The sequence below is a fragment of the Pan troglodytes genome, chromosome 10, assembly GCF_028858775.2.
Source record: "Pan troglodytes isolate AG18354 chromosome 10, NHGRI_mPanTro3-v2.0_pri, whole genome shotgun sequence".
In the NCBI taxonomy this organism is placed as follows: Eukaryota; Metazoa; Chordata; class Mammalia; order Primates; family Hominidae; genus Pan; species Pan troglodytes.
Window position 1 is genome coordinate 103,767,479 of NC_072408.2, and position 25,557 is coordinate 103,793,035.

Below are 25,557 nucleotides of genomic sequence, written 5' to 3' on the forward strand. Positions count from 1 at the left end.
GTGGCTCACACCTGTAATCCCAGCACTTTGGGAAGCTGAGGCAGGTGGAGTGCTTGAGTCCAGGAGTTTGAGACCAGCCTGGGCAAAATGGCAAAATCCTGTCTCTTTAAAAAAAAAAAAAAAAAAAAAATATATATATATATATATATAAATACACACACACAAGTAAATATATTTATATATAAATTATATATATATATAATTTAGTAAATCAGTGTTTTGTTTATCCAGGATTCTTAGCTAATATCTTAATGATATTCTAAAGAGAAGATTTAATAGATATAGAAAGTTAAATGAAATTCTGGGCCGGGCGCGGTGGCTCACGCCTGTAATCCCAGCACTTTGGGAGGCCGAGGCGGGCGGATCACGAGGTCAGGAGATCGAGACCATCCTGGCTAACACGGTGAAACCCCGTCTCTACTAAAAATACAAAAAATTAGCCGGGCGTGGTAGCGGGCGCCTGTAGTCCCAGCTACTCGGGAGGCTGAGGCAGGAGAATGGCTTGAACCCGGGAGGCGGAGCTTGCAGTGAGCCGAGATCGCGCCACTGCACTCCAGCCTGGGCGACAGAGCGAGACTCCGTCTCAAAAAAAAAAAAAAAAAAAAAAAAATGAAATTCTGTTAGTATTATCACAGAAATAATTGGAGACATTTAAAGAATTCAATGTCGTTACTTAAGGGTCTTTTAAAAAATATGTAAAAGATGGTTGAATGGTGGGTACATAAGCAATGATGAGCAAGTAAGTTATGAACTTCTGGAAATGGTGATGGCTACTGTGTACCTGATTCTGTACAGAAATGCTATTTAATCCTCAAAATAATTGTGTCAGGAAAACAAGAGTGTTTTCTATTATGTAAATGAGACCACTGAGTTTTGGAGAGTTTAAGTAATTCACCTAAATCATACAGAGGTTTGCTGAGCGTCCACTGAACTTAGGTTTATCTGAAGGGAACATTTATCATTATCTTTAGCCTTTTTTTTTTTTTTTTTAAATAGGCTGCCATGTAGGTCCCAAGAACTTGAAGTAAGATACAGAATTTAGGTTTTGTCTTGATCAAGAATACATTTTTAACTGGTTATCAAGTTGTGTTATAGACAGTGGTAAGCTCCTTGTTGCTTGATACATGCAAACAGATTCTGGATAACCATGTTTTAAGGATGTTGTAGGAAAATTCCTGCTGTTGCTAAGAGGTTAAACTTTATGAACTTCGAGAATCTACCAGGTCTGTGATTTTTATGGTGTTTTTAAAAATTCTACTTGTGTATTTAGTCTAAATTTAGATCATGTGAAGGACCATAACTATATGAACTCCTAAAGTGCTGTAGAAATCTTTTCAGAAAACATATTTTGCCTTATATTTTGATATGTTGTGTATGACTCTGTAATCATTAACATAATGCACTAAGTAGGTCTGTGTCTTTTATATAGTTAACATTCATGTAGTTTATTTTTTCTTGAATATGGACCAGAGAAAAGATTTGACTATTCAAGTGGATATACTTTTTCCCAACAAAAATAAAAATTATATAAACCAACATTTTCTCTTTGTACCTTGGCCATATGAAAATGGGCAAATTTAATGGGTTAACATATTAATTGTCTTAACTTAGGTGCCAGGTGACTAATAACTCCTTTTTGTTTTTTTTTCTTAGCATTTGGTTTCTGTATTTCCTAGACATTTTTTTTTGTTGTTGAGAGCTAATATATATTATTTGAGACATTTTAGAATTAAGTAGAATATAAATTCATAGGGAAAAATTAGCTTAAATGTAAAGTACTTAATTCTCCGCCTAGTAAATGACAACATTAATACAAGTTTGACAATAACATTTTAGTAAAAAAGAAAAGTAGATAAAATTCAGTTAGTTTTAATCTAAGATCAGTTTATTCAAACTAAATCTTTGTTTATTCTGGTCCATGGAAACTAGGAAGAGAGAATATCTCCACTACCTGCAGGGATTTGTGTTTAGAGAAAGGCCAGCATTGCCCTCAGGCTAATGGTTTTGAAACAATGGATATAGTCCATCCCCAGTCTAGAGTGTTGCCAGTTTTTCCTTTGTGGTTTAATTTTTTTTTAAATTATGCTTCAGGTGTTGAATTGTCAGTGCATCAGATGCTCAGATTCAAACAAATGTATCAAAATATCTAAAATATAGAAAACAAATACAAAATATTATTGCTTTTTTTTTTTCTCCCAGTATTCCCTTATACTTGTTGATTTGACTGTGACTAGGCCTTTTATATATGGTGGATGTTCTAACCCTGATGAATTAATGTAGATAATCTCAATGTATTATATTTTTCCTCTGAAAGGAGAAGATTGAGGTAGCTATACTCCAAGATAATAAAATGACAAATATTAATAGGCTATTGATTGGTATGTTTCAGGTATTGGTATGTCATCTTATGGTCCACTGAATGACACCGTGGTTGTCATGATTGGAATTTGTTACCCTTTCTTTTCTTTTCTTTTCTTTTTCTTTTTTTAAGACAGAGTTGGGTTTTTTTGTTTTGTTTTGTTTTGTTTTTAAGACAGAGTCTCACTCTGTTGCCCAGGCTGGAGTACAATAGTGTGATCTTGGCTCACTACAGCCTCCGCCTCCTAGGTTCAAGTGGTTCTCTTGCCTCAGCCTCCCAAGTAGCTGTAATTACAGGCGCCTGCCACCATGCCCAGCTAATTTTTGTATTTTTAATAAAGATGGGGTTTCACTAGGTTGGCCAGGCTGGTCTTGAATGCCTGACCTCAGATGATCCATCTGCCTCGGCCTCCCAAAGTGCTGGGATTACAGGCGTGAGCCACCACGTCTGGCTGAAACCTGTCACTCTTACACGTCAGAGAAATCCTAAACCCCATGTGAATAGTGTGGTTGGCCATAATTTATATGGCTTATATCAAATGTCCTTATGAATGCTTATAATTACATAAAATTTATTCTTTCATTTTTATAGTCTGTTCGGCACTTGAAGTACTCCTTGTTTAAGAAATCACTACTGGGCAGTGTTTCGGATAATGGAATAGTAACTCTCTGGGATGTAAATAGTCAGAGTCCATACCATAACTTTGACAGTGTACACAAAGCTCCAGCGTCAGGCATCTGTTTTTCTCCTGTCAATGAATTGCTCTTTGTAACCATAGGCTTGGATAAAAGAATCATCCTCTATGACACTTCAAGTAAGAAGTAAGTGTGACATTCTTATTTCTTAATTTAGTAGCAAATAGCTATTATTCCATTAACAGGCATATTTGTGATTTATATAGACCTCTGATTAATGTCCAGGGGTCCTAAAGTTTGTACAGTTGATGAATCTAGTAAGAAAGAATTTTCTTCTCATGCAGAAAAAAATAGATGGGTTGCAGGTAGTATTTAGAGTACTTCTGAAACATGAACATAGAGAGATGACATCTTAATGATTTCACATTTTAATTTTAGCATCTTTTCCACAATATGATAAAATGCATATGTTTTTAACCCAAATGATTAATTTGCTTTAAAACTGATTAATTATCTAGAGGAAGGTTTAGAAACGATTGACATTTTGGGCTGGGTAATTCTTTGTTGTGAGGGGCTGTCCTGGGTATTGTAGGATATTCATCAGCATCCCTGGCCTCTGCTTACTAAATACCAATGGCCTAAATTGTGTCCAGACATTGTCAGATGTCCCCTGGTAGTAACCAGGGACAACCTGGGAGCACCCACTTGAGAAATACTGATTATGTACTGGTGTACATAATCTTCTAAGCATTTGGGCCCACTGTACCCTCTTCTTGTTAAATTTAGGTATGCTTAGTTAGCTAAAAAACAAAAACAAAAACAAAAGAATGCAAGAGTGATACAGTTGTATTCAAGATGTTTACCACTGTCTGTAGATCATGTGGAGTATGAATGTTCCTACAAGGGAAGGTCCCACTGTCAGCCTTTATTATGATACTAGAATTTTTACTGTTAGGACTTATTTGCTGTCTTCTTTTATGGAACAATTTACTGAGAGCCCAGTAAGCCATTCTTCTTTTCTACTAGACACACCAGTAAAGAGCTCAGCTTCAGCAGATCACCATCCGTATTTCTTTATTAGCTTCCTAAGGATCAAGCATGTGAACTGTGTTCCTCTTAGCTTTTTGGCCAAGACTGTACAACTAAGAACAAAGTAACAGCTGCTCCCCTGTGAAAGGTCATAGTCCTCGTGAGGCCTAAGCAGGTCAATAAATGGAAAGTGGATACTTAGGCCCTCCTCAACCCTGAGGCCAGAGCCCCTGTTTGTGGCGTAATAGGCAGTTCTGCTACATTCACTGTCAGAGTAATAATTAAAGAAATAGGTGCTGCTTCTATAAGATGCGGGATGTACCTATTGGAAGTGAATAGAAAAGTAAGATGGAATGTTTAGCGGTTCTCTATATGCCATTTTATTAGAAATGTCTCTAAGTCAAATTCTGAAATTATGCTTTAAAGAAATATTTGGGATATGTGTGCTCTTTGACCAGTTGGAAGTGTTAATAACTCTGGTTTTGGTATATAGTTACTTATATAAGCTAATATACCTGTACACACTAACATTTCTACACATACTTTGTTCTCCTTTCCAAAGGCTAGTGAAAACTTTAGTGGCTGACACTCCTCTAACTGCGGTAGATTTCATGCCTGATGGAGCCACTTTGGCTATTGGATCTTCCCGGGGGAAAATATATCAATATGATTTAAGAATGTTGAAATCACCAGTTAAGACCATCAGTGCTCACAAGACATCTGTGCAGTGTATAGCATTTCAGTACTCCACTGTTCTTACTAAGGTGAGACATTTTCTTTTCAGCATTTTTTATTTTATTAAATAAATCTAACTCAGAATATGGAAATTATATGTGGTCAATTAAACAGTATAGTTTTGTTTCATAATTACATAATGATTTTACATGTAATGTATAATAATTTTAGTACAAAGCCATTTGATATTTAGTTTTAAAACTTTTTTCTTTTTTTTTTCTTCTTATATATCTCTCTTTTTAAAAGTATTTTAAAAGACATTTTGATTTAGAGGGAAACTCAGGTCTGCCAGCAAGCTTAAGATTTGCAAGGAAAAAAATATATTTTTTAATCTAACAGGGAATTTATAAAATATTAACGTATAGTATGAAACATTAGTAACCTGAGCTTTTAAATATTCCATTACATTTCAGTCAAGTTTAAATAAAGGCTGTTCAAATAAGCCCACAACAGTGAACAAACGAAGTGTTAATGTGAATGCTGCTAGTGGAGGAGTTCAGAATTCCGGAATTGTCAGAGAAGCACCCGCCACATCCATTGCCACAGTTCTACCACAACCTATGACATCAGCTGTGGGGAAAGGAACAGTTGCTGTTCAAGAAAAAGCAGGTAAATGTTGCTTATATATTGTTGGAGGGTTGGTTTGTTTTTTTTTTTGTTTTTTGTTTTTGGCTGGCATATAATTAGCACATTCTTCAAGAACCTAGAACTCAAATTTATTTGAGTACTTAGGTAAAATTAGTAGAAGTGAAAATCATTGAAGAAGTGAAAATAGTAACTTTGGCTATTAATTTCAAAAATGTTAAAAGGCCCTTATTGTTTAGCTAAACTTCTCTTGTGAGAAATATTATCTTAAAAATGGAAGGAGGCTAACTCAGAAATTATTCATCCTTAATACTACTACAGACTGAATGGCTTTTCATTGTGTCTTCAGATTAACCAGTAGAAAATATGAAACTTTGACACTGTTAAATAAAAATAAATGAGAATGTTCCAATTTTTAATGATTTCTTCTTCTCTCATGTAATTGGTGAAACAGTTCTGAAACAGGATTCATTTAGACTTTATTGATGTGTTATATGATAAGCTTTCTCATACTTATTGTAGAAAATATTTCTTGCTCACAATAAAGAAAATATTCTGTAAATTCCTGAAAACCTTTTCATTTTTATTTTAAGAAGTTATGCTATACTGTCAACATGCAACAAATACTTTAGAAAGTCTACATGGTATACTAGTATGTTTCTGAAATATTGTGCTCAGTAGAAATACATATATCCATGTCTTTTAAATTTTTCAGGATAAATACTTGGGCAAAAATATTTATTGGTGTTTTTTTTAGCATGATTTTGCTATTTCCAAGTAGAAGCAGAACTTTAATTTGTTGATCTTGATAGTGTGGAGTAGTATTTTAAAGTAAGTATATTCACTATAAATTTCCTGTGAATATCTGTATCATCCTTATATAAGAGCCATTATATATTAGGAAAATAATTAGGTTCTTTTTAGGAACTCCTGGAGACAAAGACAACTGATATCTACTTAAGGAAGAAATTATTTTTGAAATATAACTTTGAGTAATGTCTGCCAACATGTTGAATTAACTATATTATGAAAATTATCTTTTTTCAAAATTTTCAAAAATTAAACAAAATAAAGATTCTCTCATTCACTGTAAACTCTCTGAAGTCTCTCCATTATTCATTTAGTTTTATAGTAAGAAGGCTCTTGTTTAACAAAGACAGCATTAATTTGCAAATCAAAGACTTGGATCTTTCAGGGTCATGGATTAACGATAACTCTTGGTAGATTCCCAACATTTCTGGCAAAGTGAGTGCTCTGCCCCCACAAAATTAACAATGTTTGTGTATTAATTGTATTTTGAAATGATTGTCATCTTATAGAAAAGTTTTAAGAATAGTACAGACAACTCCTGAGCATTACCCTTTGGCAGATGCACTTTATAAATTTTGCCACATTTGCTTCATCATTCTCTTTCTCTTCCTCTCTCTCTCATTCTCTCTCTCTCTCACACACACACATTTTTCTTTGCCTCTGAAACATTGAGAATAGTAGACTCAGTCTCAGATCTGTCAGTTCCGGCCAGGATGCTTTTAGGCAATTTTCTTAACCTTTCTGGGTCTCATTTTTTTCCTGTATACATTTAAGATGACATTTAACTGTTAGGGTTATTGTGAAAATCAGAGAAAATGTATTGGAAGTACCTGGCACATGGTAGGCACTCAGTACACTATGGTGTTGATACTATCATTGTGGTCATCATGATCATCACTATTATTATTTTAAGCTTTGTATAAAATTAAAGTTCAGAAAAAAATTCTGTTGCTTCTATTGAAGTTGTCCTGATTTAGTTATTTCAAAGAACTCTAAACTTGTTTTTTGTACTTAGTTTTAGAAGGAAATCACCATTTAAGAAGAAAAGAATAAGACTTTAGCGCTGTTTTCAAATGATACCAAACTTCTGTTTCCTAAAGTTTCAGAGGCTGAGTTATGCATTCAAACATGTTAAGGACCTGGAAAAAAGGAGAGGAAATTTCTTCTTTATAACAACTGAACTCTTGCTATAGACACTCTTCAACAATAGTACAAATGATTTGGTAATATTTTAACTTTATAGCAGGTGTTATTAGAAAAGTTTATTTTATTAGCCAGTCTTGGGCATTTTTGGATATGCAGGCTGTTCTTTGTTTTCATCTCACTTTTCAGTTTTTCATTTGGGCCTGAGATGCCAAATAAAGCACTTTTTAAAATGTAATACAGTAACGTGCTACCAATCCTGATGGCAGACTTTAATCAAAATTTTCGAACCTCTAAAACTGTCCTTACTCCAGTAATGAAACAGAAGCTTCTGAGCCTGCTGAGCTCCTCTTAAAAGGTCCCTACCCTAAAGCCATGTGTTTATACACTGCCAGAAAAAATAAACTGCTGCCGTCTCTTTATTGTTGTCTACCTTACTATTCTTTATGAGTTTGGTGTTCTGGTTTGCTTCCTCTTTGAAACTGTGGAGGTTAGTGAAGTCATTTGAGATCTGTAATGCTGAGGGCAATGTTAAGCTCCCACTGTTAGTGAAAGAAAAGACAGAAAACCCCTTCACTGCAAGTCAGGGAAGAAAAGTAACATTAATTGAATCCTGCTGTATGTTAGGCATCACTCTATATGCCTTACAGACTAAAAAAAATCACATTAGTAGATGATCATGAGTCAGTCAATAGCAAAAGTAAGTTGTGTTCAGTGTACTTTAAGAGAGCAGCAAAGTATATAAATTATTTTAGAAAAATTCCAACAAAATGGCTAAAATAAGGTATTACTGTATGAACAAATAAGCTGTTTTCTTTTGAGGAACCTTTTGTTCCATGAAAATCCTGGTTAACTTTAGCTCTTGTCATATTCTGTTTTATTGTTCCATGAAAATCCTGATTAACTTTAGCTCTTGTCATATTCTGTTTTATTCTCCTTATGCTCATAGTTGTAATATTACCAACAATATGAGTGATACATTAATTTTTACAACCTAGCTTATGATAAAATTTATTTAGATGTAATAACATTGATTTTTATATCTAATTCCTATAAGGTTTGCCTCGAAGCATAAACACAGACACTTTATCTAAGGAAACAGACAGTGGAAAAAATCAGGATTTCTCCAGCTTTGATGATACTGGGAAAAGTAGTTTAGGTGACATGTTCTCACCTATCAGAGATGGTAAGTCTGTTCAGAGGATCCTGTTCTCTTGCTGGTAGTTAATATTTTTATTCTGGCTAAAAGATGTGAATAATAGCTTCAGTCCAACTCTATTCACGGATCAGTTTGCTAATTTTCTCCATCCCTGGGGTGGTATCTTTTTCTTTGCCCTGATATTTCAAATGTTATCATTGTAAAATATACGCTGGTAATTTTCACATGGGAATTACGCAAATAGCTCTCAAGTTGGCATTTTAATTTCCACAAAAGTTTCTTGAAGGAAGTTTTTACCTTCATAGGCAATCTGTCCCTTGTATCTACTTCTAAATTAATGTTACTAAAATTTTAGATGTTTTGATATGCAAAAAAGTCTTCCTAATTTAAAAAATTGTGTGTGTATAGGTGTACACCTCCCACGACCCCATAAAAAAGTTGGCATAATAAAAAGCAAATTTTGCCAGCTTGATAAATAGAAGCATTATTTGTTATTCTTCATAGTGTCTGAACTAAGTACATTGTTTAGGTGTGTCTTTTTGGTACTAACATCCATAATGTTTTTCTTAGTGGAATGGAGTTACCTCATTGCTAAGAGCAATATTAATAACATGGATACATTTCTAGAGGGTAATTTGACAGAGTTAATATATTCATACTTTTTGGCCTTGTAATTCCATTTCTACAAATTTATCTCAGAAAATACTCAGAGAAGCCCACAAAGATTTGTGTATTTATTATTATAAGTGTACCATGTCAACAGCAGGATCTCGAAGTTGTTTCATCCACTCATTATCTTATACAATTTCATTTTTTACTTTAAAATTGTCTCTTTTCCAAATTTTCTACAATTTTATAGTCAGAAGGAATAAATACATACGTGGTGGTACAGAATTATTGAGTATCTTCTGCCTTACCCTGGCCTGCAAATTTCTATTTAAATTGCTAAGTCAAACTGAAAGAGGAAGGATTCTTTTCTTTCAGGATGAAGAGAAGTCGAACTACATCAAACTACATTGTAAAGGGTAAACAGAGGATGGATGTAGGTGGAGAGAAAAGTGACTAGTGCTGGAGTTGAGAAAGGTTTCTGGGATTAGTGCTGAATTGGGAGTTTTGGCCAGTGAGACTTCTCTGGAGGAACTTTTGCATTGAAGAATGTACAAAGGGGCTTTTTGGAAGTGTTTGAGTTATAAATTAAATTCTCTTTAATAGTTTTTAAGACAAATGAATAAATTACTTTTTTCTTTAATTACTTTTGCTATGTTTAAAAATGTTACTAGCATTTGAGTCATACGCCCTCCAGATTCATTATGGTTCCAAAGTATCGATAAGGAAGCTAATAACTTCTAAAAGTGTGCATGTTCATGCTGTGCAATTACTGGGTACATATACACACATGCACATAGATGATATTTCTCCTGATATAATTGTGTGTTTATTGGCCATTTGAATTTCTGGTAAATTCGTTAATGACTTTGGCTCATTTTTAATTAACCTGTTAAATTTGAATTTTACAATTTTTGTTATGGACTGGCAAATGAATATTACAGGATTAAAATAATCTTATACATATTCTACCATGGAAATAAACACTAATAAAACTTTGTTCTGCTTTGCAAAATATTTTTGTATTATTTCAATTGATCCTCAAAGCAATTTTGTGAGCTTATCTGGACGTTATCCCCATTTTGTAGATGCAGAAACTGAAACTTAATTGCATTTGAGACTTGTCCAAGGTCACAAAGCTATTAAGTGGTATAGGCAGAACTGGATTATAGCTCTCCATAACCTACCTCCTACCCCAGGGCTTGTTACACTATACCTTGCTGCCTCATTAAATTACTGTACTATAGAATTATCTGTTCATATTTGCTGCTAAAGTGTGAATGAAGCTAAAATAATGTAAAAGAGAAATTTAAATCAGTACTCTCCTACCTTTAACCTCACTCGTATTTAGCTTTTTAAGATTGTTAGTCTCTGAACTCTTTGGGGAATGAATAAGAAGCCTAAATTGATATGGTTTCTTTTTCACTAGTTTTAAAATTTGATTTTCTAATTTGTTATAGATGCTGTAGTTAACAAGGGAGGTGATGAGTCCCTAGGCAAAGGAGATGGTAAGAACTACTTAGAAGTATTCTCGTGAAAATGAAAAGTGAATTGCATTATCTATGCTGTGTAACAAATCTCTCCAACACTTTGAGGCTTAAAAAAACAAACATTTATCATCTCATAATTTCTGTGTATTAAGAACTGAGCATGACTTGGCTGAGTACCTTTGCCTTCAAGTCTATCTTCCTGCTTCAATCAGGATGTCAACCAGAGCTTCATTCAACTTAAGACTCAACTGGGCAGGGAACTGTTTCCAAACTCATTCCTATGGCTGTTGGCTGGAGATATCGGTTCCATGCCAATGAGCTTCTTTATATGTGGGGCAGCCAACAACATGGCAGCTGGTTTACCTCAGAGCCGGTGAACAAGAGAATTCGAGAGGGCATCCAAAATGGAAGCCCTCTCTTAAGATTATGTTAATAACCTTAATCTTGGAAGTGACATCTCACTACTTTTTCATATTACTTTTGTTCAAAGGGAGGAGATTACCCAAGGATAGCCACGCCAAAGGCAGGGGTCATTAGAAGCCATCTCAGAAATTGCCTTCCAAGATACATACCACAGATATATACCAAATTAACAATTTTCAGTTATCAAGAACTAATACTGACTAAAACATTGTGTTTTGCTGTTTTCAAAGTATTTTCACAAATAATATCTTTGAAACCTTACCACTCTGGGAGATGGATATCATCATTTACATTTGTAGATCGGGAAATAGTCACAGAAAGTTTAAGACTTTTGCCCAGAAATACACATCAATTGTGGGGTATATCTGAGAAACAAACCAGTCTTCAGAATGCAGATCCATATCTTCTCCCATGTTAATCTGCCTATCATGTTAAATGCTTTTCTTCAGTGACCAAGATTGGAGGACACCATATGCACATGCAGTTTTTCCCTTTTCCAGGCTTTGACTTTCTACCGCAGTTGAACTCAGTGTTTCCTCCAAGAAAAAATCCAGTAACTTCAAGTACTTCAGTATTGCATTCTAGTCCTCTTAATGTCTTTATGGGATCTCCAGGGAAAGAGGAAAATGAAAACCGTGATCTGACAGCTGAGTCTAAGAAAATATATATGGGAAAACAGGAATCTAAAGACTCCTTCAAACAGGTATTTGTCTGAAAATGATACTGAACTCACTGTATGTGTTTATCAGTAGAAAGTGGATGGCTGCCAGTGTATGTATCCTAATTATTAGCAGTGCTATGCACTTATTCATAAGTCTTGATGTCAGGTTTTAATAACTACAGAATACTTTGAAATCTCGCTTTGGATATGTTGAAGGTTACAGCAGATGGAAAGTTGCAGTATTTTTCTAAGACGAGATACTTGATATATCTTGATAAAGTGTGCAAGAACACTTTATCCCTGAATCCTTTTAAAGTGTATTTCATTGCAGTATACAACATCACGTTGGTGGTTAAATCATTAGAGCAAACTGATGGTGCTGAGAATGGAATTTATCATTGTTACTTTCTGCTAAAATATATATATATAATATAGAATTTAATTTTTTATGTAAGGGTTCAAAATGATCAAAAATTACCAGGAAGGCCAAGCCAGTTGGGTGTACAATATGTCTGTATTTTCATATTTATTGTTTAGAATGATATTGAAAAGATACCATGTAAGAAGTACAAAAACATCTTTTGATTTATTTTGCAAATATTATTGACTAGTTACCACATGCATGGTGTTTTTGTTTTTGTTTTGCCAGTTATCTCTATTTTAAATGATACTTAACAGCAGGTGCTTAGTAAATGAGCTTTTCCTCATCATGTTATTGTTGAGATTGTTTTTGATTAGTAAGTGTTACTTTATTTTGCCTCCAGTTCTCATTTTTTTTTTCTTCTTCTATATCTCTTCCTATTTTCCTTCATTTCTATGAACCTACATACTGGGACAAAAGAGAGAAGTAGGCAAAAATTATATGGGTAATATGAGTAAAACAAAAAATTGTATATTAAAGTCATTATTTATTTTAAATATAAAGTTAGCAAAGTTGGTCACATCTGGTGCTGAAAGTGGAAATCCAAATACCTCTCCATCATCTAACCAAACAAGAAATTCTGAGAAATTTGAAAAGCCAGAGAATGAAATTGAAGCCCAGTTGATATGTGAACCCCCAATCAATGGATCCTCAACTCCAAGTAAGTACATGAAACTTCCTGATGTTTGAAAGTGTTTGATTGAAAAATCATCCCCATTATTTAACTTGTAAAGGAGAAATAGAGTAATCATAGACTAAAAATGTTCAAAGAGTTTAAAGTTTATGGATACTTCTGTTGTGTGAGTGTTACTAAAGACAATGAAATGGATATGAATCGTTAAATTCAGGTATGTTGATTTGATCTTTTGGTGTGAATTAGATTTTCAGTGTAATATGTGTCTTTCATATGGTAGAGATAGAATTATTATGTAGGACCCTTTGAAAAGGGGTGGTTAACTACCTGAAAATGTCTTTTTCTCTTTCATATTTAAGTCTTATCCTTAGAGTTTGTGCTACAGACCCATACAAACTTCATCACATTTAAAGGAATATTTGGTTTAACTCTAAGAGTTATCTACACAAAGCAACTCTTTGTTTAGAATCAACTCTTATATAAATATCTATATTTTACTTGAAGTTTTCTGTGGATATATATTGCATTAGCTTAAACTCTAAGGCTTTTCCTGTAGCAGTACTTTACTCCTATTTTCCTTCTGTTTGTTTTTAATAGTCTTGGTTTATCTAGTTTATGGTGCAGCTTGTCACATTCATCTTTTATAAGAGGAAATGGTTCATAGATTCTTCAAGATTAATCCCTCTGTCATGTGGTATTACATTAGACAGCTGGCAGTTTATATATATAGATAAATGACTATTAGAAATAATGTTATAGAAAGTTTCTAAGATTTGTATTCCAGACAGTGAATTTTTCTAAATGTCACAGGAACACTCTTCTTTGCCAGTTTTTCAAGTTTCCACATGCCAAATCTTATTTAGAAATGTTTGATGTCTCTCAGTCCAAGTTGACTATTAATATTTTCTTCATTCTTTATTTTAGATCCAAAAATAGCATCTTCTGTCACTGCTGGAGTTGCCAGTTCACTCTCAGAGAAAATAGCTGACAGCATTGGAAATAACCGGCAAAATGCACCATTGACTTCCATTCAAATTCGTTTTATTCAGAACATGATACAGGAAACGTTGGATGACTTTAGGTAGTAATTGAGAAACTACTCCTTCTATCTAGACCTTACTTGTTTTTTTTTAGATGTAAAACCAGAACTATAGATAATGTTGTTGGTTACTATTGTCTAGGTTCTGGTAACCCTAAAGCCATAGAAAACATAATGAGTTTTGTTGATCTTTTCGTACTGCATTTATTGATTATGAGCCAGGAAAAGGCACATTTACCTAGGGCAATTATTAGGTAACTCAGCAGGGCAGTCTAGCAGGCAGACTGCCATTGTGAACTTTTTTTATTATTAAAATGTGGACAAGTTCTGGTAAGCTTAAATTGGATTCTTACCTGCAGTATGTTCATAGATCTATTAGGTATGCTGTGTGCAATAATGTAGTAGAAAAAGATATTTTAAAGCACAATTCTGAATATTTTCCAATAGAATGCATCAGAATGTAATACTTAATGTAAAAAAAATTCTTTCTCAGACTTATCCTTGTCTTTCTCATCCTTCGAATTGTGAACATTGTAAGAATGTGTTCTACAATGCTGCTTTCTTTTATCATCTCAATATTTTTGGAAGCTATCTTCAATTATTAAAATCATTGGTGCCTTTTTTCCTTTCTAACCTATAGTTAATGTTGTAGCTCAGATTTGGATTACCGTAAGCAAGAATGTTGGAGAAAATGTGCAGTTTTTGTTGGTGCATGCTTCCTTTTAATGTTTTAAAATACTTTTAAAATATATTTTTAAATGTCGAAAAATACTTTTTAAAGAAAAATTATAATTTTGGCATTTACCCTGCCTAGTATATGTACCAGATACTAAGGATACATCAAATGATCTGCCACAAAGGCCTTGTGATGTAGTTGGGCTAGGTGCAGTGTGTTCTGCCATGTGTGTTTCTCTTAATGTGAATTAATTCATTTGGGATCAGTAAAATAGAACACTGTTGACAATATGATGAGGAAATTTTGTTTGTTCATGTAATAGCAGCCAAAATAAAGTACACCTGAACACAGCTGAATGCAGCAAACCCTGTCAGCATCCATCTCTTTTTATTCACTTCCTCTTGGCTTGGCTGTGTGCTCTGTTAGAAGTACTTATTTTGTGATTATTTCCCATCTTTGGGCATTTTGCTCTTGCCTCTGTAACTTGATAGCCGCAATCCTTCTATCCTCTTCCATTAAGTGACCATCACTTCTTCACAGTAAGGGTATTATTCAATAATTATCTGTTAGATTTTTACTATGTCTTTTTAACTATGTTAGTATTTTTATTAGGATTTAATTGTTTTTGTTGTGCTCTGGTTACAAAGTTGCATAGGTTTTTGAGTGCTTTGCCCTAATCCTTTTTCCCTAAGTTCTGTTATTTTTAATACACAGTGTTAAAGAATATACGTTTTTTTCAGGAGTGCATAAATATTTATGGCATAATAGTAGAACTGTCTGGATACAGCTGACTATAATACAGTGTGAGCAAAGTGATGTTGAAATCACAGAAAAGGAGCAGTTCTTCTGTGGGGGCAGATTTAGAAAGGTACACTGAAGAGATTTTATTTTATACTGACGTGTGTGGGAACAGCTTGAGCAGAGACATGATCATACATTCTAGGAATGTTTGCAGAGAGAAGGCACCGTGGTAAGAGACCAGGCCTGAGGGACAGTTGTGAAGGTCTTAACACACAGGTAATGGAGAGCCATCAGAGTTTTTAAGCACAGGAGTAATGGGTGCTGTCTATTTATTACCCATTTATTCAACAAGCATTTGGGTGTCAGTTCACCACTGGCTTCAGATGATTTGAGGACAGTGGGCTCAGGGCCTTTCCTTCAGCAGACCCAGGGATCTGAGTGCTGGAGCAACTCTGAAATCGCCGTGCATTTCTGCCCCGCTGCCAGCTTTCGGGGTGGCTGGAGCTTGTTTTTTCACTATCTAACCTGTTCCTGGCTTTCTGTGCCTCAGGAGAAGTGTGTCTATCCCACTTCCAGCCCTGCAGAGCTGCTGCAGCATGTTTGGTGAAGGCGTACAGTCAGTGCCTCTTGGTTTTGCTGCCCTGTGCTGCATGTCTGCACCTAGGAGTGGTGGGTAGGGACTTCTCTCAGCTCTTCTGCCCTTTGACCATAGGCAGCCTCTGCCTGGGACGCAGTGAAGACCCAGAGTGGCTCAGAGGATTTCCATAAATTCACTTGTTTTGCCATTTGCCTAGGTGTTCATCAGACTAGGTGTTCATCTACACCTATCATTGGCAGGACAGAGACGGTATTGAGGTCCTCTTTCTCAGCCATCCTCCCGTGGCTGCCATCTTCTCCGTGAGAGCCTGGAGTGCCTTAGAGGGATTACTCTCAGTTCTTCTCTGCTGCCCTAAGGCTTCACCAGGCTCTGTGCATCTGTATCTTAGGGAGTCTCCCTCAGCCCTCCTGTTACACTTGTCCCTACTTTTTTTACATGAGCGCTGAATGAAGGCTTGTGGGAAAAAGTTGGTGAGTAAATTGAGACTCTCTTTGTGGCTGGGACCCCTTGGAATTCTAAACTATCAAGCAGTGTTTACTTGGCTTTTAAAAATCTTATTAAAATTTCAGCTAGTTCTTTTTACTCTGTCAAGGGCATGAAGATGGGTCTCTTTTCTCCTAGTCATGGGTCTCTTTTCTCCTAAGAGGAACTCCTCATTTTCTGGATTTTAGTTCATTTAGATTTCTTTCCATTCTCAGCTCTCGGTTGAATTTAAAATAATATGATTTTATAGGTTATCAGGTTTGTTTTCATTGTTAGAGTTGAGAAATTATACTTTTGCACCAACCTAATACATCCTAAGTGGAAATCTGTGCATCTGTTTCTGTTGTCTATTAAGAAGATTTAAGTTTCTTTTGGCAAGCAGATCCCTTTGACCCTTTGGTTACTAGGTTCAGGTTTTCTTAGCACTAGTTTGTTTCCAGTTTGCCTTTATTCCTAGTGTGTAGTCTTTTCTAGGACATCAGCTGAATGTCTGGAGTATTCACTGTCTTTTTTACCTTGGTGGGTCCCAAACTTCAGCCTCTATTTTGCCAGCATCACTAGACTTCCAGAATACTTTCTCTGCTCTTTAGTTACCTGTTTTTTGGTTGGTTTCCTGCCATCTAACCCAGGGCGAGCATTGCTTAGAAGTCAACAGATGTCTTGAGGGGAAATTGCACAGTTTCAGGCTTAGTTTTCTGCAGGCCTCCCCTCTTCAAGACCTTGGCTCTTACAGCCTTGGCTACCTTGGTAGGCCCAAACTCTTAATACTCCCCAACCCAGCGAGACTATCTCAACCTCCAGGCCACTGCTTCAGCTGGGTTTCTTCTCCACACTGTGGAATCAGCACATACTCTAGAAGGAAAAACAGAGGTAAATGAAGAGCTTACCTAGTAGTCTTTTGTTTGCAAGATCATGGCCCTTCAAGTCCTAGCTACCTCAATGGTTCCCTGATACAGTGTTTTTGTTTGTTTTCAATACAGTTTTTACTATAATTGAAAGTAGAAGAGGAAATTTTTAAAAATACCCTCATAGTTAGAACAGAAAAACAATAAGTTACTTGGGAATAAATCTACCAAAGGTAGTGAAGATTTTTGTAGAAAAACATTAAAAATTTTTTTTGTTTAAAAGCACTAACATTTAAATAAATGGAGAGATTATAAAGATATTAGTTCACCTAAATAGGTCAGTAGATTGAATGCAATTCCAATTAAAATCCCAGCTGGGATTTGGAAGAAGATGGTGAAGTGATTCCAAAATATGTATGGAAGGAAAAAAATCTAAGAATAACTAAGACATTTCAGAGAAGAATAAGGTTGAAGGGGACTTATTTGTCAGATGAATACACTTAATTATTAAAGTATAATTAAGATATATAGCATGGCACAGGGAGGACATACTGGCCAAAGGAATGAAATAAGCTGGAAAGAAACCTATGCATATATGGAAACAATAGAGAGGTAGCATTGCAGATTTATGTGCAAAAAATGGAATAATCAGTAAGTTGTGTTGTGACATTTGTTTTTTCCTGTAAAAAATAAGTATAGATTCCATGCTATTGAGAAAAATCAGTTCCATGTAGATTAAAAGTTGACTTTATAAAAGTTTATAACTTCATGGTAGGAAATCATTAAAAATAAAATAATGCACTGCCTATAAAAATACATTGGTAAATTTGACTGCATTATTAGTATATTTGAGCACATTAATAAGAACTATTTATCACATGATATCACAGAGTGAAGGGATAAGAAGATACCTGCAGTTCTCATATAAATAGCAAAGGATCAGATTATGTAAAGAATGCTTGTAAATGAATAAGAAAAAGATATGAAAAAGCATTTCAAGGAAGAGGAATGGTATATGAACACAGGAAAGATATTCAACTTCACAATTAATCAGAGAACTAAAAATGCAATGAGATACCGTGTCACACTGAGTAAATGGGAAAATATAAAAAATCTGGTAATACTAAGTCTTGATGATGGTATAGAGCGAGAAGAACTCTGTTATACTGGTGACATCCATTGATAACTACCTTTGGAAAACAATTTGCATGATTTTGTAAAACTGAGTATACACTTGAGTTACAGTTGGTTGTATCATCAATGGACATTGGCACATGTGGGTTTGGAGATAATACATGATTGTTTATAACAACGTTGGAATAGTAAAAACTTGAAAACAGTCAGAATATTAACAGGAAAATAGATACACCAGTACAAACCAATAATATACAGATATATAAAACATGAATCTTCAAAACAATATTGAATTATTTCTTAAATATAAGCTATATGGTACCCTTTTTTGTAATGCTCAAAAACATGCACAATGAAAACATTGACTACAGATTATATGTTATACAATGTATTAAAAAAGCAAAAGCATTTCTTTGTCCAACAAAATTCAGGAGAGTAATGACTTCTTTCTTGGGCTTTTTCCCAAGAGTTAAGTGATAGAATCAGACAGGAACACACAGGAAGCTTCTATGATTTGGTAACGTTCTAGTTCATAAGTGGTGTGGTGGGTGACTGAGTGTTTCTTTTGTTATTATACTTCATAATTTTTACATATTCTTTTGTAGGCATGAATTAATTGCATTTTATTGAGTAAGCCATGCTATATCCACCCAAATTGCCACTTTGTACTGAAAGTACATTTTTTCAATAGCTAAACTGATAATAATAAAATGATCTTTCTAACCTAGTGAATTTTCTGTATTTCATTGTAAGATAAGTTTGTGTCTTAATGACAATTTCTATATAAAGGAATATAGTATCGGAGAGTTCAGGAGTTAAACAGCCTGGGTTTACATCCTAGCTCCATCATTTACTGGTTGCGTGACTTTGAACAAGTTATATCTACTGTGGTTAAGTTATTTCTTTTGTAAAATGGAGGTAATAATTGCATCTACCTGTGAAGATATTTTAAACGAGTTCTTACATTTAAAATAAAGGAAACAGTTCCTAGCACATAGTAAATAAATGCTCAGTGCATTGGTATTTTTATTATTATAGTAATTATTAACATTCAGTAATTTGGCAAATGAAAAAGTTTAGTGAGTTTCTTGAATGACCTAGAATTGGTTAAACTATTGTAATTCTAAAAAGTATTTTACATTCTTCCTAGAGAAGCATGCCATAGGGACATTGTGAATTTGCAAGTGGAGATGATTAAACAGTTTCATATGCAACTGGTATGTATGGCAAATTTTATTTTAATATTTTAAATGAAAGTAGAGTTGTGTGAATTTTTAAAAATCCATGAAAGGTAATATATTTTAGTTGTTTTATTTAGTTTCTAAGATAAATAGGGAGTTTTATAAACTAAATAAGTAAAATAGATTTTAACTGGTCACCTCCTTTTTAACCTCTGAGATACTTAAGCCTTCTTTTTTCCATGGCTTTCTTCCTGATAAGTAAGCAAAAAGCATTTTAAATGTGCAAATATAAATTTTCCAAATATACTAATTTCACCAACGATCTTCCATTTATATTAACAAACTAGTAAGTTGTTAAGTACAAGAAATATCATTCACCTAGTTAATTGAACATGAGAGAAATGATAGCTGAAAGTATATTATTAAACATAGCCTGCCAAATAAATGTGAAATATCAATAATTTAAAAAGCATTTTCCTGTTTTTCTAGAATGAAATGCATTCTTTGCTGGAAAGATACTCAGTGAATGAAGGTTTAGTGGCTGAAATTGAAAGACTACGAGAAGAAAACAAAAGATTACGGGCCCACTTTTGAAATTTCAGTGAATACCTTAATGTTCTGTAATTTGGGAAGTTTCTGGCAACACAGAACTACATAGAATCAGTATTATTTTCATGGCCTCCAGGGAAAAAATGTTTTTCAAGTAAGAGTAAAAGGGTGATGGGATTTTATACCAACAACTGTTTCATCTTAAAAATATGTATATTTTTATATTAAAAATTGTACAGTATGTCATCTACCCAATAGGAAAGTCAACAGGATCTTTATTTTTTGAAAGCTTTAGCCATCCACTAAGTGCCCTTTTTCATAAGAGAAGAAAATTGTGCATAAAAATTGGTTATGTTTGTTTTTTAGTCATCTTTTTTAACATATATTTTTGATTGACAAATTGCCTTTCAAATTTTTGGGGCTAGTTGAGATTTAAAGAGTTTGATATGCCTTCTATTTTTATGGAGAAAGTAATTTTAAAATGGCAATTGGTGTTTCTAAGCCATTGACTAATAAAACATAGGGTTGGCTAGTAATTATTTTGTTAACTTGATGAAGTCAAATGTGACTATTATTTATTGTACATTTGATAAGACAATTTTTGGAATTTTGAATTGCACAAATTACATGATATCTTTTGCATTTATGTTACTATATTGTACTTCTGACAAATCTTTATTCCTGGGTGGTATTTTTAAGATATCTTTACCTATAAAAAATGTTTAAGGTTCATAGGACTCGACAAGAGCTATCTGGTGATTTTCTCATTAGTAACATGCAACGTTGTACTGCAAAATTTCAATCAACATGACAACTTATAATGAGTGGAGATTTCATATTAGGTACTAAATATTATAGTATTATTGCTATTTTCTTTTTCCAAGTAAGAAGCTTGGATTATTTTATTTTGTGGTCTTTATCATTAACTTTAATTCTTTCTGTACTGTGTATAATATTTTTATATTATTGGCCTTACCATAAAATTATTTAGAAAGGTTGTCAAAATAAGTTATACCTCTTTGGCAATAGATAGATGTATACATCTACCTACTGTGATCTACAATTTTAGGTTAAGTGAAGCTTGGGGGCGCTACTGACTTGGTTACCTTCTTGTCTCTTGTCCCAAAGATTTAAACTATGTACCTTTGTATAGCTCTTCTGCCCCATTTTGACTTCTGAGATGAAAGTATTTACTAAAATTAAAAAAAAAGAAAAATAAAACTTTAGCTCACTAACTTTATGGGTTTCTGAAGTTATGGAAATTTTTAAGGATATATTTAATAAGCATAAACTTACGAATAATTACTTCCAAAAATAAAAACAGGAATATTACTTTTACCCAGTGTGGTTTATAGCATACATTTGTACTGAAGCATATAGGGATGTTAATGTGATCTTTTCCTGACAGATTATGAAAGCATTATGACTTGTAACATGTTTCCTTGTATATCACTAACAGGTTTAGAAGACATAAATATTAGTGTGTTTTGCCTACATGGTGTATTTAAATCTATTAATATTTCCCTGTTGCTTTTTTAAAAAAATAAATACACATAATGTATATTAAAAGAGGTGGGATGAAATAATTTTAGTAATTATGCATACGGATGAAACATTTTTGTCATGGAATTTAAAAGCTAAGTAAGTATACAAAATAAAATGTTATATGCAAAAAATAGGAAACATGAAATTGAAATTTCATTGTTGGCCAAAATGATATGAGAGATTTACCTTCCCACCTGAAATTAAAAAACAAAATATGTGAAACAGTTGTCAGATATTGATCCTTGAGAGAAACAAATAAGACCTAAGAAACTCAATGAACCCCAAACACAAGAAATAAAAAGAAAACTATGCCAAGGCACATCATTATCAAATTCCTTAAAGCCAGCAACAAGGGAGAATTTGTTTTAAGTAGCTAGAGAAAAAACACATAGAAGGACAGAGAGAATGTCAGACACTGGAGCAACATCTTTAAAGTACTGAAAGAAAAGCTCAATTTAGAATTCTATACCTAGCGAAAATATTTTTCAAAAGCAAAAATGAAATAACTTTTTCAGACTTAGAAAAGCTAAAAGAGTTTATCACAAGCAGGCTCGCACCACAGGAAATGGTTTAAAAAAATGCCTTTAGAAGGAAATTATACCAAATAGAAATCTGCAGCTATACAAAGGAATGAAGAACACCAAAAGTGGTAAATATGTGAGTAAATATAAAAATTATTTTTCTATTTTAAATTTATTTAAAAGACAATAGATTAAAGCAAAATAGTAATAATAATAGGGTGTTGTGTGGTTAACATATGTAAAGTGAAATATATGACAATATCAAGATTGGGATGATGGAAATGAAAGTATACTGCTCTAAAGTTCTTATACTGACCGTGAAGCAGTATAACATTCCCTGAGAGTAAACTGATAAGAATGTGTATTATAAGACCTAAAGCAACCACAAAAAGAAAATCAGTGAATAAATAGCTAGTAAGCCAGTAAAGGTGATAAAATGAAGTCATAAAAAAAAATCCGAAAGAAGAACAAAGAGTCAATGGGACAGATAGAAAATAAACACTAAGATAGTAGATTTAAATAGCTGTATCAATTAGATGTAAATTGTCGGTTATCCTTTTAAAAAATCAGTTGAGTCTTGCTTTTTTTTAATCCACCTGTTTTGAATACAAGAAACCCACTTTATACTGAACAGAATGCAAATGAAAACAAAATATCAAAATTTGTAGGAATCAGCTAGAGCAGTACTTACAGGGGAATTTATAGCATTAAATGTATATATTAAAAAAGGAAAGATCTCAAGTCAGAGATGTCAGCTTCCACCTTTTTTTTTTTTCTGTTAAGGAGACAGGAATTTCACTCTGTTGTCTAGGTTGAAGTGATTATATAATAGCTAACTTTAGCCTTGAACTCCTGGGTTCAAGTGATCCTTCCACCTCAGCCTCCCAAGAAGCTGGGACTATAGGTACGTGACACTACGCCCAGCGTAGCATCCACCTTAAGAAGTTAGAAAAATAATAGCAGGTGAACTTCAAAATAAAAAGAGAATAAAGAGATAAAAAATCAGTTGAGGAAATCGGTGCAATTAAAAACTTTTTTTTTTTTTAATTTTTGTAGAGGCAGCATTTCACTATGTTGCCCAGGCTGGTCTTGAACCTGGCCTCAAGTGATCCTCCCACCTCAACCTCCCAAAGTGCTGGAATTGTATGTATGAGCCACCCTGCTTCGCCTCTGTTTCCTTAAGATCAAGAAAAATGATAAACCTTTAGCTAGACTAATGAGAAAAAGAGACAAAATTACCAACATCGGGGATGAGAGAATTGACATCACCACAATTTCTGTAGACATTTCTGATAAGATGCCAAACCTAAATGGCTACACTGATGAATTCTTTCAAAGATTAAAAGAAGACAATATCCCAGTATTTTACGAAAGCTTCCAGGAAATAGGAGGAGATAATTTCCAACTCAATGTTTGAGACCAACATTACCCTCATGCCAAAATAAGGCAGCATCATGACAAGAAAACTAGACAATATTTGCCATGAAGACAGATGAAAACGTTCTAAACGAGATTTTTTAGCAGTTCGAATCCAGTGATGGGTAAAAGAGAACACATATGACCAAGTGAGGTTTATCTCAAGAATGCAAATTTGGGCTAACATTAAAAATCAATTGTAATTCGCCATATTAAACGGACTAACAGGAAAATTACGTGATCACCTCAATAGATGCAGAAAGAGCATTTGATAAAACCCAACATTCATTCTTGATAAAAACTCAGCAAAGTAGGAATAAAAGAGAACGAAAAGGACATCAAAAACCCCCAGCAGCTAACATTAAACTTAATACTGAAAAACTGAATGTTTTTTTCCCTAAGATCAGAGGCAAAGCAAATGTATATGATGTTCTCTTCTATTAAACATTCTATTAGAATTTCTAGCTGAGGCAATTCGCAAGAAAAAGAAACAACATCCAGATTACAAAGGAATAAGTTTTTAAACAGCCTCTACTCTTGACTATAGAAAATCCAATGGAATACATGAAAATATCTAATAAGTTTAATAACGTTACAGGATACGTCTATCTACAGAACTCAATTGCATTTCTGTATACTTGCAACAATCAGAAAATGGAACTAAAAATATAGTAGCATAAAAATATGAGATCATTAAGTGTAAATTTGATAAAATACATGCAAGACCTGTACACTGAATTCTACGAAACAGTGCTGAGAAAGTAAACTTGAGAGATACCATGTTCACGGATTAGAAGGCTCAATATTGTTCAGCATCAGTTTCCCCCACATTGATTTGTAGATTCGGCAAAATCCCAATAAGAATTTTAGTAGGTTTTTTTTGGTAGAACTTGTTAAGCTGCTACTAAAATTTGGAAATATATAAAGGACCTAGAATAACCAAAGCAACTTTCGAAAATAAAACAGCATAGTAGAGGTCTAGAAATTACAGCACTGTAATTTCTAGACTTGTTACAAAGCTATTAAGATAATGCAAAAGTGCATAAACGTAGTCACATAGATCAGTGTAGCACAATAAAGTTCAGAAATACACCCACACATATATAGTCAACTGATTTTGACAAACGTGTAAAGCTAATTCAAAACCTAAAACGTGAAAGGTAATCCTTTCCAGAAAAAGGATAAACTTTCCAAAACACTGTGCTGGAACACACATGCAAAAACAAAAACCCTGATGCATACTTCACACCATCTACAAAAATAAACTCAAAGTGGATCATAGATAGACCTAAATGTAAAACTTAAAACTAAAAAAAAAAAAATTCTGGAAGATAAGACAAAGATCTTTGTATGTTTGGGGTAGATTTTGTGTACGCGACACCAAATGAATAATCTCCAAAAGTAAAAATTGATATAAATTGGATTTTCAAAGACCAATTAAAGTATAGTCTTGGAAAGGTACCAGTAAGATAATTAAAAGACAAATCACAGACTGTGAGAAAATATTTGCCAATCATACATCTAATAAAGATCTTGTATTCAGAATATATAAACGCATTTCAAGACAGAAGAAAATAACCCGATGTTTTACATAGACAATGACTGAGATAGACACTTCACCAAAGAAGTTATGAAGCTGGGTGTGGTGGTGTGGTTTCAATTACTCAGGAGGCTGAGGCAGGAAGATTGCTTGAGCCCAGGGGTTTAAGGCTGCAGTGAGCTATAATCATGCCACTGCATTCTAGCCTGGGTGGTAGAGTGACAGTATCTCTAAAAACTAAAAAAAAAAAAGACATGAAGATGGTAAATGCAAATGAAAAGGTGCTTGTAATCATCGTCACTTAGGGAAATGCAGGCTAAACCACATGGAGATACTCCTGAATATTTATTAAAATAGCTAAAATTTAAAAGCCTGACCATACCAACTGTTGGCTATGATGTGGAGCAACTGGAATTTTCATACTCTGGGAATATAAAATGGTCAAACATTTTGGGAAATGTTTTGACAGTTTCTTCAACCGTTGAGCATATACCTACCATTCACACTAGGCATTCTACTCCTTAAATATGTATCTACAAGAAATAAAAGCACATATCCACACAAAGACTTGTACACGAATGGTCATAGCAGATATATTT

The 25,557-nt window shown here is 33.9% G+C and overlaps 1 protein-coding gene across 16 annotated transcripts in view; it reads left to right on the top strand.

The window, feature by feature from the left end:
- NEDD1 (NEDD1 gamma-tubulin ring complex targeting factor) overlaps positions 1-25,557 on the top strand; it is a 71,624-nt gene that overhangs the window by 24,768 nt on the left and 21,299 nt on the right. For 9 of the 16 annotated variants that reach the window (XR_008538325.2, XR_008538326.2, XR_001708205.3 and 6 more), the window contains 10 exons: positions 2,951-3,180; positions 4,586-4,787; positions 5,172-5,367; positions 8,354-8,482; positions 10,522-10,569; positions 11,475-11,677; positions 12,561-12,717; positions 13,615-13,771; positions 19,357-19,423; positions 19,877-20,090. Coding sequence is in view for 7 of the 16 variants with exons in the window: in XM_016924021.3 (XP_016779510.1) it covers positions 2,951-3,180; positions 4,586-4,787; positions 5,172-5,367; positions 8,354-8,482; positions 10,522-10,569; positions 11,475-11,677; positions 12,561-12,717; positions 13,615-13,771; positions 19,357-19,423; positions 19,877-19,981 (1,494 nt within the window). In the remaining 9 variants the exon portion in view is untranslated. Of the gene's footprint in view, positions 1-2,950; positions 3,181-4,585; positions 4,788-5,171; positions 5,368-8,353; positions 8,483-10,521; positions 10,570-11,474; positions 11,678-12,560; positions 12,718-13,614; positions 13,772-19,356; positions 19,424-19,876; positions 21,275-25,557 lie in introns of those variants that run through there. The other 7 variants (XM_016924021.3, XM_063786981.1, XM_016924019.3 and 4 more) reach the window with 2 other exon arrangements.